The sequence below is a fragment of the Ovis aries genome, chromosome 7 (genome assembly GCF_016772045.2).
Source record: "Ovis aries strain OAR_USU_Benz2616 breed Rambouillet chromosome 7, ARS-UI_Ramb_v3.0, whole genome shotgun sequence".
NCBI classification, from domain to species: Eukaryota; Metazoa; Chordata; class Mammalia; order Artiodactyla; family Bovidae; genus Ovis; species Ovis aries.
The window spans coordinates 99,547,623-99,562,790 of NC_056060.1; the positions used below are offsets into that span (position 1 = coordinate 99,547,623).

The 15,168-nt window shown below is 50.0% G+C and overlaps 1 protein-coding gene across 5 annotated transcripts in view; it reads right to left on the bottom strand.

Annotated features, from left to right (window-relative positions):
* Positions 1-15,168, bottom strand: part of EFCAB11 (EF-hand calcium binding domain 11) — a 173,354-nt gene that overhangs the window by 45,719 nt on the left and 112,467 nt on the right. The window contains exon 6 of one of the 5 annotated variants that reach the window (XM_042252860.1): positions 4,472-5,868. The exons of the other annotated variants lie outside the window; for them this stretch is intronic. Coding sequence (XP_042108794.1) covers positions 5,856-5,868 — 13 coding nt within the window. The 3' untranslated portion in view covers positions 4,472-5,855. Of the gene's footprint in view, positions 1-4,471; positions 5,869-15,168 lie in introns of those variants that run through there. 5 annotated transcript variants of the gene reach the window in all.

The window sequence follows — 15,168 nt, forward strand, 5'->3', positions numbered from 1 at the left end:
TGAAAGTGAAGCCGCTCAGTCCTGCCCCACTCTTTGCCAACCCATGGGCTATACAGCCCGTGGAGTCCTCCAGGCCAGAACTCTAGGGTGGGTAGCCATTTCCTTCTCTAGGGGATCTTCGCAACCCGGGGATTGAACCCAGGTCTCCTCCATTTATGGGCGGATTCTTTACCAGCTGAGCCACAAGGGAAGCCCAGAAACCTTTCCATAAAAAGCTAGAAACACAGATGCTCACTCCGACCCCGACCAGGCAAGCTTGTATCAGAGGTCCTGACTCACAGAAAAGAGCTCTTTGAATGTGAGATTTTAGAGAGAGCGTACCTCCCGGTGAGGGCCCAGGTATCACTACGACTAAACAAAGGCCCTCTACGTGAGCCGTCGGTAAAGTAACGGAGATGAAGGTTGCCGGGCTGAGAGAGTACAGACACTGGAATCTGGAGTCCTGGCGGCACCCAGGGTGGCGTCACGGCTCTGGGTTTGGGAAGAGGCTCTAGCTGAGCCCCAGTGGAGGCGCTACGTCCACTGGGCTGGACGGACGACAGCGTCATGGATGCAGAGAGCAAATCAATGCGACCGGAGGACGGACAAAAAGGGAGGCGCTGCCGCAGGGCGGGAGCTGTCGTCTCCAGACAGCACTGCCCTCCTGGAGCAGCGTTCCCGGGGCTGCCGGGGTGGTCCAGCGGTCAGGACCACATGCGTCCACCGCGGGGGCGTGAGTTCAGTTCCTGGGCCGGGGTCTAAGAGCTGCACGCTGAGTTGGGCAGCCAAGAAAAAAAAAAAAAAAGCAGCAGCAGCGCTCCTTCACCGCGCTTCCCTGGTGGCTCAGACGGTAAAGCGTCTGCCCACAATGCAGGAGACCCGGGTTCGATCCCTGGGTCGGGAAGATCCCCCTGGAGGAGGAAATGGCAACCCGCTCCAGTACTCTTGCCTGGAGAATTCCATGGGCAGAGGAGCCTGGTGGGCTACAGTCCATGGGGTCACAAAGGGTCAGACACGACTGAGTGACGAACACTTTCACTTTCTTTTCCTTCAAAGGAGGAACCGAGCAAAGCGCCTGGGGAAGGACCCAACGTCAGTGAGAGACGGCAGGCGCGGCCCTGCAGCCCGCAGGCAAGGTGCAGGAGGGCTCGCGCAGAGGGAAAAGGGCTCGGGGCGTCACTGGGAACGTTGAGCGAGGGAAGAGTGGAGGCCGAGTGAGAATTCCAGACCCGAGTATCAGTAGAGCCAGCTTGAGGCAACCAGAGAGAGCGGAAGGGCTTCCGTCTGCAACGGAGGCGGCCTGGCGGGGAGTGTGACGGAACCGGGTGTCCTGGGAGAGAGACTAAGCTCTCTCTGTTGGTCTGCCCCAGCCTGGATACTGACAGGGGAACCCATGTCCACGTCTTAAGAAATGGTTCAGATGGCCTCTTGCGGTTACAATAGGAAGAAATTTAAAAAAGAAAAAACACTCTGAGGACTTCCCTGGTGGTCCAACGGCTACGACCCCGAGCTCCCAGCGCAGGGGCCTGGGCTCCAGCCCTGCTCGGGGAACTAGGCCCCGTGTGCTGCAGGGAAGATCGAAGACCCTGAGCGCCAGAACGGAGACCGGCGCAGAGCAAGCGAGTAAATAAGTACTTTTTAAGGGTAATGATTGATCTTTTTTTAAAAAGCAATGAAAGCTCAAAAGCAAAACCTCTGACCTCCAGATCAGAGCCACTCAGCATCAGCTGCACACTTCACACCTGGCAGCGCCTTTATCCTGCAGTGTAGCCCTAACTTTGACATACTCAACACAGGGACATTCTCATTTACCAGTACTGGAAGTCTAGAGAAATTAGGATATGTCATTAAGGAACACTCAGGGTTGCTTTCCTTTAGGACTGACTGATTCCATCTCCTTGGACTCTCAGGAGTCTTCTCCACACAGGAAATCAACCCTGAATATTCATTGGAAGGACTGATGCTGAATACACTGGCCACCTGATGGGAAGGGCCGACTCATCGGAAAAGACCCTGATGCTGGGGAAGACTGAAGGCAGGAGAAGGGGGCGACAGAGGGAGAGATGGCTGGATGGCATCACTGACTCGATGGACATGAGTCTGAGCAAGCTCTGGGAGATGGTGAAGGACAGGGAAGCCTGGCGTGCTGCAGTCCACGGGGTCGCAAAGCGTCAGACACGACTTATCGACCGAACAACAACGACATTAGAGAAAGCATCAGGACCAACACCAAGGCCTTGAATATAATGAATGTTCAGCACAGGGCCGTAGACTTGGACCCATGCTGAGGCTGAAGCTCCAGCCCTCTGGCCCCTGATGCGAAGAGCTGACTCATCGGAAAAGACCCTGATGCTGGGGAAGACTGAAGGCGGGAGGAGAAGGGGGCGACAGAGGCTGAGAAGGCTGGATGGCATCACCAACTTCATGGACATGAGTTTGAGTAAACTCCGGGAGTTGGTGATGGGCAGGGAGGCCTGGCGTGCTGCAGTCTGTGGGGTTTTTGACTGAGCGACTGAATTGAACTCAACTGTAGACTTGGAATATATTAATCGAAGTATTTAATGGCTTAATATTATGTTGAGGCTACTTGAAATATTCTATTTTACAATTTCAACAAAGAAACTGTCTTGTACTTTGCATAATTAACTTCAGAGAAAGAGGTTTTGGAGACCAGTGTCTGTTGATCACTTAGCTTAGCTGGCCCCCCAAATCAACTCTCTCCATTACATCTGTCTTATCATCTCCCCTGATGCAGAACACAGCACGTGCAAGTCTTAGGGCGCATCCCTTTCAATAAGGAACAAGCTTCAAAACAAGTGAGGGTTGGCATCTGCTAGCCTGTGAATCTGGACTGTTAATGATATAAGACAAACACCATGCATTCAAGAAAATGGTGCCCATTCATCCACTTTCTTCAAAATGGAAAAGCAGTACGTTTAATTTGTGGTTCTCCGCATTTTAAATAGGCAACTCAATGAAGCAATAAATATGTTCATAATGAATAGATTTCTCTACATAGGGGACTCTCAATGGGAGGAACATAGCTGAAGATTTAACCTAGTGAACATAAAAGTAAACAGCAGAACACACAGGAATAATCTGAATTAGCCAGAAAATGAGGCTTTGTTTTGTTTTTTTTTTTAAAAAAACAATCACTACTGTTAAGGGTAATTTTTAGGTTGTGATATAAATGCATCATTGTGTAAAAAGAAAAGATGGCTGTGATTAAATTACCAGTATCTAAAATAAGATCGAGCTCTCTGTGTTCCCTGCCTGTCTCCCCAGCACCTGCTACCCCTGGCCACTCTGGGGAGCCCCTCAAGCCTTCCAGACTCCCCTCTCCTCTTCCTCACGCTGCTCTGGGCTTTTTTTCCTCCTTTGATCTAAATTCCCATCACTCTCCTCCTCCTCAACCTTTCCAGTGGGAGCCGTGGCACTTCTGCTTCTAATTAAACCGTCCTGTGTCCTAACTTCGACGACAGAGGATGAGATGGCTGGATGGCATCACCAGCTCGATGGACACGAGTTTGGGTAAACTCCGGGAGTTGGTGGTGGACAGGGAGGCCTGGCGTGCTGCAGTCCACGCAGTCACGAAGAGTTGGACAACTGAGCGACTGAACTGAATACCCTAACTCCGGTGGAGCCCTATGCCAGAGGTGTGAGGCCTCGTATCACGGCCACAGACACAGAGCCCCACGCCAAGGTCATCTCCAGATCCGACTGAGCCCCATAGCAACTGTTGCCATGAGACCCCCTGATCCAAACCAGCCAGCTGCCTGACCCCAACCAATCACCTGATGCCAGCCTTCCAGCAGGAATCTTCTTTGTCTTGAGGCTATAAAGGTTGGCTATGCACCGTGAGAAGGGGGCGCCCTCCCGAGTCAGCCGGCTGTTCCAGTGGCCGACTCTCCCGGTCTGTCGGGGGTCAGCCCGCTGTGCTCGAAGCGCTCACGTTCTGAATAAACTCACCCCTGTCTGAAACACTCTTGTGTCTGGAGATTCCTCTGCAACCCTCATCCAAACCGTGACAACTTCTCCAGCTAACACTCACTCCACCCTTTGCCCTAACCGAAGCTCGGTTCTCTGGTGGCGACACAGCTCCCCTCCAGCCGCCCCCCGAACGCGTGTCTCTCCTCTGTCTTCTAGAACCTCGCCGCTGATGTAACAGCCCCCATTCTCTCTCCCAGCCGCCCCCAACCCCTCTCCCTGTCTCCCCCTCCGCTCTCCTTGCTCTTCTGCTCCTGGAGCCTAACCGTCCCCTGATGCGCGTCTGGATACGGCAAGGACTCAACACTTACTTCCTTGCTGCTTAGTCTAGACATCGTCTGGAGGATCCCGGGGACGGGGGAGCCTGCAGGGCTGCCATCTATGGGGCTGAGACATCGCCTGCAGGATCCCAGGGACGGGGGAGCCTGCAGGGCTGCCATCTATGGGGCTGCGCAGAGTCGGACATGACTGAAGCAACTCAGCAGCAGCAGTCTAGACAGCACTCTTAATCACGCCTCTGACTTTTTATTTACGTTTTCTTAGATTCCTGGCTGCTTCCGGTCACAGGTGCAGAATGCAGGGTCTCTCACTGTGGGCTGTGGGCTTGGCTGCCCCACAGCACGTGGGGTCTCAGCTCCCCGACCAGGGGCCGAACCAGTGTCCCCTGCATGGAAGGCAATTTCTTAACCACAGGACCAGCAGGGAAGTCCCGCTTCTCTGACTTAGCTGACGACACTGGTCCTCACTGAGCCTCCTCCCTCCTCCGTCCCCTTGGTCTCAGCGACCGCACAGTCTCTGGGTCCTCGTCACTTTCTGGGCACTCTTCTCAGCCCTCTTTGCACACTCTTTGTTGTTGCTGCTCACTTGCTGAGCCGTGTTCGACCTCTGTGACCCCGTGGGCTGCGGCACGCCAGGCCTCCGCGTCCTTCACTGTCTCCCGTTGTTTGCTCAAACTCATGTCCATTAATTTGGTGATGCCTTCCAACCATCTCATCCTCTGTCATCCCCGTCTCCTCCTGCCTTCAGTCTTTCCCAGCATCAGGGTCTTTTCCAGTGAGTCAGCTCTTCACCTCAGGTGACCAGAGTATTGGAGCTTCTGCTTCAGCATCAGTCCTTCCAATGAATATTGAGGGTCAACTTCCTTTAGGGTGGACTGGTTTGATCTCCTTGCCTTACTTTTTAGCTTGTTTTAAATTGTCACAACCCTGAATATGGGTGATACTGGTACTTCCCATAATTCTGTCTTCAGACAGTCTTCCCTTCTTGCTTAGATTCTTCTCTCTGCAAGAGCCCACTCACCCAGCGTCTTCAGTTACCGTTCACGTGCTAATAACCATCAGCTGCGTGTCTCTGGTCCAGCTCTTCCTCCTCAGCTTCCGGAATGGGCTGGGCGTCTCCCCTCGGGTATCTCGGGCACAGCTCAGTGGCTCTGCCTCTAATAACCTGGGCCTCCTGCTTTCCTTCTGTCAGTGAACTTCATCGGGCAAGACTCCCAGGTGCTGAATCTGAAGCCCAGATCCGGTCTTTAAAAAAGCTTTCTGGATGCATGTAGGATCTTAGTTAAAAAAATTTTTAATTGAAGTATAGTTGATGTACAATATTGTGTTGCTTCGAAAGCAATTCAGAGATGCGTGCTCGTCCTTTTCAGATCCTTTTCCATTTTAGGCCATAACAAGGTGCTGAGCGCAGGGCCCTGCGTTATACCGTGGATCCTGCCGTTACTCATCGTATAACAAGCACAAAATATATATAGTATATATAGCACGTCTGTGCATCTGTGAATCCCAGACTCCTAAGTTATCCCCTCGCTTTCCCCTGTGGTAGCCACGTTTGGTTTCTACATCTGTGAGTCTCTTTCTGTTCTGTATATAAGTTCATTGGTCCATCACTTATATGTGGAATCTAAAAATAAAAAAAAAAAAAGACACAAATGATCCAAATTCAGTCTTGATGCCTAGCCTTCTCTCATTAACTGCACCCAATCTGTTTAAAGCAACGGTTAGAACTGGACACGGAACAACAGACTGGTTCCAAGTAGGAAAAGGAGTGCGTCAAGGCTGTATATTGTCACCCTGCTTATTTAACTGATATGCAGAGTACATCATGAGAAACGCTGGACTGGAAGAAGCACAAGCTGTGATCAAGGTTGCTGGGAGAAATCTCAATCACCTCAGATATGCAGAGGACACCACCCTTATGGCAGAAAGTGAAGAGGAACTAAAAAGCCTCTTGATGAAGGTGAAAGAGGAGAGTGAAAAAGTTGGCTTAAAGCTCAACATTCAGAAAACTAAGACCATGGCATCTGGTCCCATCACTTCATGGGAAATAGATGGAGAAACAGTGGAGACTTTATTTTTTGGGCTCCAAAATCACTGCAGATGGTGACTGCAGCCATGAAATTAAAAGACAATTACTCCTTGGAAGGAAAGTTTTGACCAACCTACGCAGCCTCTTTAAACGCAGAGACATAACTTTGCCAACAAAGATCCGTCTAGTCAAAGCTATGGTTTTTCCAGTGGTCATGTATGGATGTGAGAGGTGGACTGTAAAGAAAGCTGAGCACCAAAGAACTGATGCTTTTGAACTGTGGTGTTGGAGAAGACTCTTGAGAGTCCCTTGGACTGCAAGGAGATCCAACCAGTTCAGCCTAAAGGAGATCAGTCCTGGGTGTTCATTGGAAGGACTGATGCTGCAGCTGAAACTCCAATACTTCGGCCACCTGATGTGAAGAACTGACTCGTTTGAAAAGACCCTGATGCTCGGAAAGATTGAAGGTGGGAGGAGAAGGGGACAACAGAGGATGAGATAGTTGGATGGCATCACTGACTCAATGGATGTGGGTTTGGGTAAAGTTCGGGAGTTGGTGATGAACTGGGAGGCCTGGTGTGCTGCAGTCCATGGGGGTGCAAAGAGTCAGACAGGACTAAGCAACTGAACCAAATTGAAACTGAACCTATATACCTAGATCTGTAAACATCTCCATACAAATGTCCCTTAAATCTGTCCACATCTCTCCAATACCCCGCAGGCCCTAGCCCAGGTTCCACGATCTCTTGATTTGGCTGCCGTCGGGGCAAGACCTCCCTTCTCTCAGCAGAGAGATCTGTCTAAGGTGCAATCTGACGCCGCTGTCCTAACTTAACCTCCCCCAACCCCAGGATGCCCCCTTTCCCCCTGGGGGAGGTCCTCGCACCTCACACCTGGACTCCCAAAGCCCTTCACAAGGGGACTACCATCTTCCAGTCCAGGTCCGCGTCTCACCATCCCTCCCCCGTGTTACACACCACTTCTTTCACTCTGCAGTGAAGGCGTGACCTCTGGCACGGGGACTTTTGTCTAAGCACATGCTTTTCCATACACGCAAAGCAATCAAGCTCTCCGTGTGGCTACCTCTGACTCATCCTTCAGGCATCACCCGGGACATTCATTCCTCCTGGAATCTCCCCTAAACAGTGCCAGGGGCCACAGAACATCGCCTCGTGCCCTTCCTGCGTGGCGCTCACCACACTGTTGGAGGCGTCTGTTAGTTGCCGGTGACTGTCAGTTCTGTGGGCAGGACCCACGTCTGTCCAGTCCCCATACTTTCCCTGTACCAGCTCAGCCCAGCACATAGTAGGTATTCTATGCACACTGAATCAGTTGTTCTCAAACTTTCTAACTTCAGGATTCCTTTAAACTCTTAAAAATTGAGAATTCCAAAGGCTTCTGTTTACATGCATCACTATTATTATTAATAGTTATGCTAGAAATAAAAACTGGGGACATTTAATACATTAATTAATTTTTAAAATAATAAGTTAGCGACCTTTTAACATTAATATTTTTCATGAAAACCAAGCAAATTTTCCAAAAGAAATAGTGATAAGAGAATTATTTTACATTTTTGTGGGTCTTAGGAATGCTTACTATAGTATAAGCTGGATTCTTATTTCTGCTTCTAAATTCTTTGTGGCATCATGATTGTAGTATATAAAGAAAAATACAGCCTCACACAGATATATAGTTGAAAAGGGAGGAGTATTTTATAGGCTTTTTCTATAACAGTAGATATTTATTTTTATATCACACTATAACTCAATAAGTAGTAATTTCTTAAAGGCTAGCTGTAATGTATAATTTGAGACCATATCAATTAACTTTCCATACTCTGCTTTGGTGTATTTTGTACTTTCAATGGCCTTTTGCCCAACCATGATATTGTAACATCATCCATTGGTTATCTGAAAAACATTAATTCACTGAGCTACACGGATCTTCTAAGACATTTCATTATGCAATATTTTTAGAACCACATTTGTGACTATTGCCACTGAATGCGCCAGGAAAGTCTTTTAGTATTGAGAAACTGTCAAGCTCACAGCGGTGGACACAAGTTTCCCAAATTCTAATTTTCACATGAAAGCTTGAATTTTAGCTTTGGCAACAAATACAGTCACAGTTGTTTTCCTTGAAATGACAGGCTCCCTTCATTCATTTTCAAGGAAATTTCGACCACATATTCAAGTCTTAATAACTGTAGTTTTTCCGTCATTCTTTCAAATAAAAATGGTGTTCCATTAAAACAGTGGCCAGTCACGATCTCAACTTATAAAACAATTGCGCAAGTGCTTTTCCTGGAGATAACTACCATGCCCTGGCATGTAATGGAAATGCTAGATGGATACATCTCAGAATGGAAAAAAAAAAAAAAAAAAAAGATGTGCACTTGAGGATTAAGATTTAATAACGCAATATTTTATTGCTTCATCTAGGATATTCTTAAGTGAAACTGACTTCATTATTACTTTTTTAACTGTGAGGGCAAAATGATGGAGAATACAATGACTACCAGTGCGGTCTGGTGCTACTGCGCTGATTTATGCTGAGAACAGATGAAACAGCTCAGCAGTGTCACCTACCACAGATTTTGCATCATCAATGCAAATGTCAACAGAGGGAGATAAGGCAAACAGTGCCTTATCGTCACGAAGATGGCTCTGACCTTGCAGGTCCCTTGGGGCTGGGATCACATGGACAGAATCTCTGGGTCAGATGAAGGAACACGAGGAAAGAGACCACCGGCCAGCTTCGGTGCTGGTGGCACGCTGCCAAGCAAGGGCGTTCCTGATCCGGGTCCACCCTCGGCGCCTCCGGCGCGGCCAGCTCCTCTGCTCGTCACTCTCGGGCTGCTAGCGGCTTCCTCGCTTCCGACTACTGGGTGTTGGCACCTGGATCTTAATAAAGCCTTAGCCAGATCTCGATTTCCTGGTTTCATTTTTTATATAATTTCTGAGACCCATAGAGAAGGCTGAGCATTAAACAACTGATGCTTTTGAACTGTGGTGTTGGAGATGACTCTTGAGAGTCCCTTGGACAACAAGGAGATCAAACCAGTCAATCCTAAAGGAAACCAACCCTGAATATTCATTAGAAAGACTGATGCTGAAGCTGAACCTCCGATACTTTGGCCACCTGATGCGGAGAGCCGACTCTTTGGAAAAGACTCTGATGCTGGGAAAGATTGAGGGCAGGAGGAGAAGGGGACGACAGGGAATGAGATGGTTGGATGGCATCACCAACTCAATGGACATGAGTTTGGGTAAACTCCGGGAGTTGGTGATGGACAGGGAGGCCTGGCATGCTGCAGTCCGTGGGGTCGCAGAGAGTCAGACACGACTGAGCAACTGAGCAACAACTGAGACCCAGGTGTGGTCATCAGCCCTCTGGCCTCAGGCCCCATGATGAAGAGTAAAGGAAACCCTCCCCGGTATTTTCTCTTCTGGACCATTCTAGGGTGGACTGACTAGCTACGTGTTTTGCACTATGTGTGTGTTGAAGGAGGCAGTGCCAGAGGGGGAGGAATTTAATACAAACCGGTATTATTTAGGAATGTACCTAACTTTGGATGTAAAACAAAAACCGTTCTGCTGTTTAACTTCTTGCAAAAGGTACAGTGAACTCTGTTTGTGCTCTTGAAGACAGGGGTCAAATAAAAACCTTTGTCTGGTCAGTGATTACAAGCCGAGAGAAAGGATCAGCACTGAGGTTTTAAAGACGTGCGCTCATCCAAGTCTCTCCCGTCAGTACCCTCTGGGCACGCAACAGGAGTGCATTCAAGGACGAGACCCTGGTGAGTGCATCTTCTAAATATGAAAGCTGAAGTTAGGCCTGCACGGGACAAGGCATCCCTGCCTGAAAACAGCTTTCAACAAGTAGCAAACTAATTTAGAAGCAAATGAGGATGATTTTCTGGAGAAGGCACTGGCAACCCACTCCAGTACTCTTCCCTGGAAAATCCCATGGATGGAGGAGCCTGGTGGGCTGCAGTCCACGGGGTCGCGAAGAGTCGGACACGACTGAGCAACTTCACTTTCGCTTTCCACTTTCATGCATTGGAGAAGGAAATGGCAACCCACTCCAGTGTTCTTGCCTGGAGAATCCCAGGGACGGGGGAGCCTGGTGGGCTGCCATCTATGGGGTCGCACAGAGTCAGACACAACTGAAGTGACTTAGCAGCAGCCGCAGAGGATGATTTTCAAGGCAGTCCTTCCTACTGAGTAACTCGTTTTTATCATGACACGAGAAATGCTCTCTCCTTGCATGCCTCTTTTTTAAGGAAATATTGTGCATCTTGAGGACTGAGGTCTGAAGGGTCCTTGCTCTTGGCCGCACTGAGCCTCCCTGCTGTGCAAGGGCCTCTCTGGCTGCAGGAAGCAGGGGCTGCTCTCTAGCTGTGGTGTTCAGGCCTCTCCCTGTGGTGTCTTCTCTTGCCATGGAACCTGGGTCCTAGGGTGCATGGATTGGGGTGCATGGGTTTAGCTGCCCTGTGACCTGTGGGATCTTCCCTGACCAGGGGTCGAACCCATGTCCCCTGCACTGGCAGGCAGAGTCTTCACCACTAATCCACCAGGGAAGCCCCTCCTTGCATACCTCTTATATCACTTTACTGAGAAACCCTTGAACTAAAGTTTTCATATTGGCACAACCACCTCCTTGCACTCTGAACAGCCAAGCTCCACCATACTCCTGCGTCAGTATGAAATGAACCTTTACTATTTCCAAGAGTTGGTGAGAGAATGAAATGCCTTTCCTGCCATTCTGCAGCATTCTTGCAAGTGGAGCCCAGAGGTTTAACCTCCAGGGGGACTGTGGGGAGACTTTGGGTGCTTCCCTGGCAGGGAGGGCATCTGGTGAGAAGGCAGCGCTGTGTGGGTGCTCGAAGGCGGAGTCTGCGCTCCAGGGTGGGCACCGCCCGCACCTCAGCCCGAGAGCACATCTCTGGGATGGTGAGAGTCCAGCAGAGGCTGGGCTTGGCTCCCCAGCCACGGTGAAGCGAGGATCCGAGTTCTGGAGGCACGAGGCCTGGCTCTGAACGTGGGCTCTGTGACCCACAGGCCGACTGACCAGGGGCAGGTGCCGGGGGCCAGCGTGAGGAGCTCTGCCCATGGCAAAGGTCATGAGGAAGGAGGCTTGGCGTACGCAAAGGCGTGATCAAGCCTCAGGAAACCCCCTGTTCCCGAGCATCTAACCCCAAAACCAGAGTCTGTTTTATGCTCTCCCCCATAACCGTTTCTCTCTGAGAAGGAGTAAACGTGCAGCCCCAAGGCAGTAAAAATTCCTGGGCGTGACAAGAGCGTTTCAGCTTACGGACTCCTCTGAAGGTTATCTAGCCCACCTGTACAGGTTCGTCCGGCCACATGTGATTGTTTACAGCCTCCCAATCTGAAAGGCACGAGATGCTTTTTAGACTTACTAAAGGCAAATTCTTTTGGGGAGTTGGAAATTATTACTATAGTGGGTTGGTTAGGAATTATATTGGTGAAGGGTTTTTTCATTTGTTGTGCCAATAATTGCTGCTAATTCCCTGCCCTGAGTGTGACAAGGGTGTCTCAGGTCAAACCTCTCTGCTGACAGACTAGCTTGTGTGACAGGATTATCCATACTCCTGCCACTACGCACATGATTGTTTACTACCTCTCAACCATAAACAGCACAGAGAGTTTTGGAGTATTTTGAGAGTCTTAATTAGCTGAGGGCTTTTCTCATTGTTGAGTCAATGATTGCCGCCAGGCCTCCATATCCTTAGGCACCTGGGAATATATTAATCAATGTATTTGGAATATAGAAAAGGAAATACAGTAGTTTTTAAGGTTAGCAATACTAGACTTTTTGAGTTAATGAATTTTCTCTTTTGTAATAGATCACTGTAGTTTGTTATAAATCACTGTGTCCTTGCTGTGTAAGAATGTAGCTTTATCACTATCTTAAGACTAAACAGATCTTAAGGGGAACATTGGTAAAAGGATTTTCATTTGTTGGGCTGATGTTTGCTGCTAAATCTCCATATTCCCTGCCCTTATAATGAATATAACTAACATATAGGAGAAATAAGTATTAACCTTTAAGCATATAGGAGAAATAAGTATTAACCTTTAAGATTAATCATGTTAACCTTGGGTTAAATAAATTCCTTTCTTGATTGTAACTCACTACACCCTCACCCTATAGGAATGTAACTTTATTTGGAGGGTGGTGCCTGGCTTAAGAAAAAACACCCTTGGAAAAAATAAGTTTTTTGGTTATCAGAAATAAAGGGTCATAAAATGTCAGCAGGTCTCATGGCCAGAAGATGATGTAAAACCCCTAAGACCTTTTTTTTATACATTTACGTGAAGCACGCGATTTTGATAAAGGTCAGGACTGCTGACCCCCGCGTGACTCTGTATTCATCCTTATGTGTAACAAAAGGTATATAAGCAAACCCCAAAATAAAGAAATCGGATCAGTTTCCAGAAAGACTGATTCCCCCATGTCGTTCTTTCCTGCTCCCCATTTTTCTGGCTGAATTCCCATCTGGAGCGTGGGTGCTCGCCATGTCTGTTTACTTGCCCCGGTTTTCAAGCCCACGTGAGAAGGAGCCCGAGGAGGGGCACCTTCCGATGTTCAAGTGGCACCGGCGGTGGCCCAACGTAGATGGTGCAAATTCCTTGTCTTGGAATTTTATTGGTATCCCACGTAAACCAAGTTATTCAGCCTCTTTTTCTCTCTTACTATTTTCTGGCCGAATTCCCATCTGGTGCATGGGTACCCACCAAGCCTGCTGCCAAGATCAGACCGGGGCGGGGGGGGGGCCTCAGTGCCTCCTCTCCTTCGGGAGAACGGGAAGACGCCTGTGGCCTACGTAGGTGGTGATTGGTATTCCATGTGAACCAAGTTATTCAGCCTCTTTTTCTCCGCTAATTTTCTAATTCCTCTCTATCCATAATTAAATAAGTTATTTCCAAGGACGCCGACTCCGTCCCCACCTTTGAATCACCCTGGATCCACCGGGGCTGGGCCCTGGGAGGCAGGGACTTCTCTAATCGTCAGAGCCGTCATCTACAAAATGGAGAAAATGCACCCAGCTCCTGGAACTGTTACAAGACAGTAAAGAATCATCAACACGGGACCTCGCTGGTGGTGCAGGGGTTTGGAACTTGCCTGCCGATCCAAGGGACACGGGTTCGTTCAGTCCCCGGTCCAGGAAGGTTTCACATGCCTCGGAGCAGCCCAGGCTGGGCCCTAACTACTGAGCTGTAGGGCCCGGGGGCACAGGAGGAGCTGCTGCACAGAGAGGACCGCACACAGAGACCGGAGGGGAGCCCGGTCGCCACAACCAGAGCAAGCCCGCGCAGTAAGGCAGACCCAGCACGGCCACAGGACAACAAACACATAAATGTTCTTTAAGAAATCACCTGCACCGAGCACTTAGCTGGCAGGTGGCGCTAGCGGTAAAGAAGCCGCCTGCCAGTGCAGGAGATGCAAGAGACATGGGCTTGAGCTCTGGGTCGGGAAGATCCGCGGGAGAGGGGATGTCTACACACTCGTGCTCTTGCCTGGAGAGTCCCATGACGGAGGAGCCTGGGAGGGGCTACAGTCCGTGGGGTCACAGGAGTCAGACACGACTGGGCGACACGCGCTTTGACTTCTCACAGTAGCTGGCGTGTAGCAAGGGTCCGCTGCTACTGGCGTCAACGCTGCTCTTCTGCAGGCATGAGCTGTATCTCCCCTGGTGTTTTCCGCATTAGTTTCCATATTAGCACAAGCGCCTAAAAGGCGAAGAAATGAATCTAGGGCTTGTATATAATTCCTCCTCTGCCAATGCCAGGAAGAGGCTCCTGAGGAAAAGCTGGGAGATCCCATCTAATCTTTCAGGCGTCAGTTAAAGAGTATGTCACTCCCTGAGGCGGTCCTGGAACCTGGGACCCTTTGCTGCAGAGCTTATGCCAGGACACACGGCTCCTGGAGCTACAACATACAAGGAAACTACAAGGGACTAAAAATAATCATGTGCACGCACAGCTGGGGCAAATTCTGGACCAAAAGATACAAAAAAGGACCAAAAAACCCAACTGCCATTTCTGAAGAGCTGGGAGCACACAGTAGGTGTGGGGAGCAGAAGCCCGGTACTGCCCCCGGCCCCCCGCACACAGCGGCACCAAGGGGTGGGCAGACCAGCCCAGCCCCTGACGCAGCCCTCGCCCCACCCCGATGGGCGAGCAGGGGAACCGCTACTCGTTGGCACGCTCTCCTGCAGCCCGCGCAGGAGCGCCAAGGAAGCCTTGCTTGAATCTCCAAGCTGGCCCCTGGTCAATCCCTATTGCTTGGAACAGGCCAAGGAAAGCAGTGTTGGTATCCTGCTCAACAGGGGCGTTTATGCGCTGACTGGGAGGGACCCCTTGAGATAGAAACATCTGGACTAATAACAAAGACAGACAAAAAGATGCAGTCTCGTCAGATGAAGGCTCAGGAAGGACCCCAGTGCGGGGTCTCAACCACAATTCTAGGCCTCGAGTCCCTCAATCTTCTCAATCCTGATGACCTTTACTTTGACTCTGCTTCAAGAGTGAAAGTGCAAATCGCCCAGCTATGCCCAGCTCTTTGCGACCCCATGGACTGTAGCCTGCCAGACTCCTCTGTCCGTGGGGTTCTCCAGGGAAGAGTACTGGAGTGGGCGCCTTCCTTCTCCAGGGGGTCTTCCTGACCCAGGGACCGCACGACAGGCTGCAGTGGGCTCATGGGCCACAAGGCCCAGACGCTGTTCCTTTAGACCGGGAGTCAGAAACAACGGGGTCAAAGTCAGGCTGTGGGAACAGGGCTGGGCTGAGACGATCCGTGTGAAAAGGGATCCCGCTTGGCGACGGCTGCAGACCTGAGCCTCTCGGGCTCCCCGCTCAGCCTCCC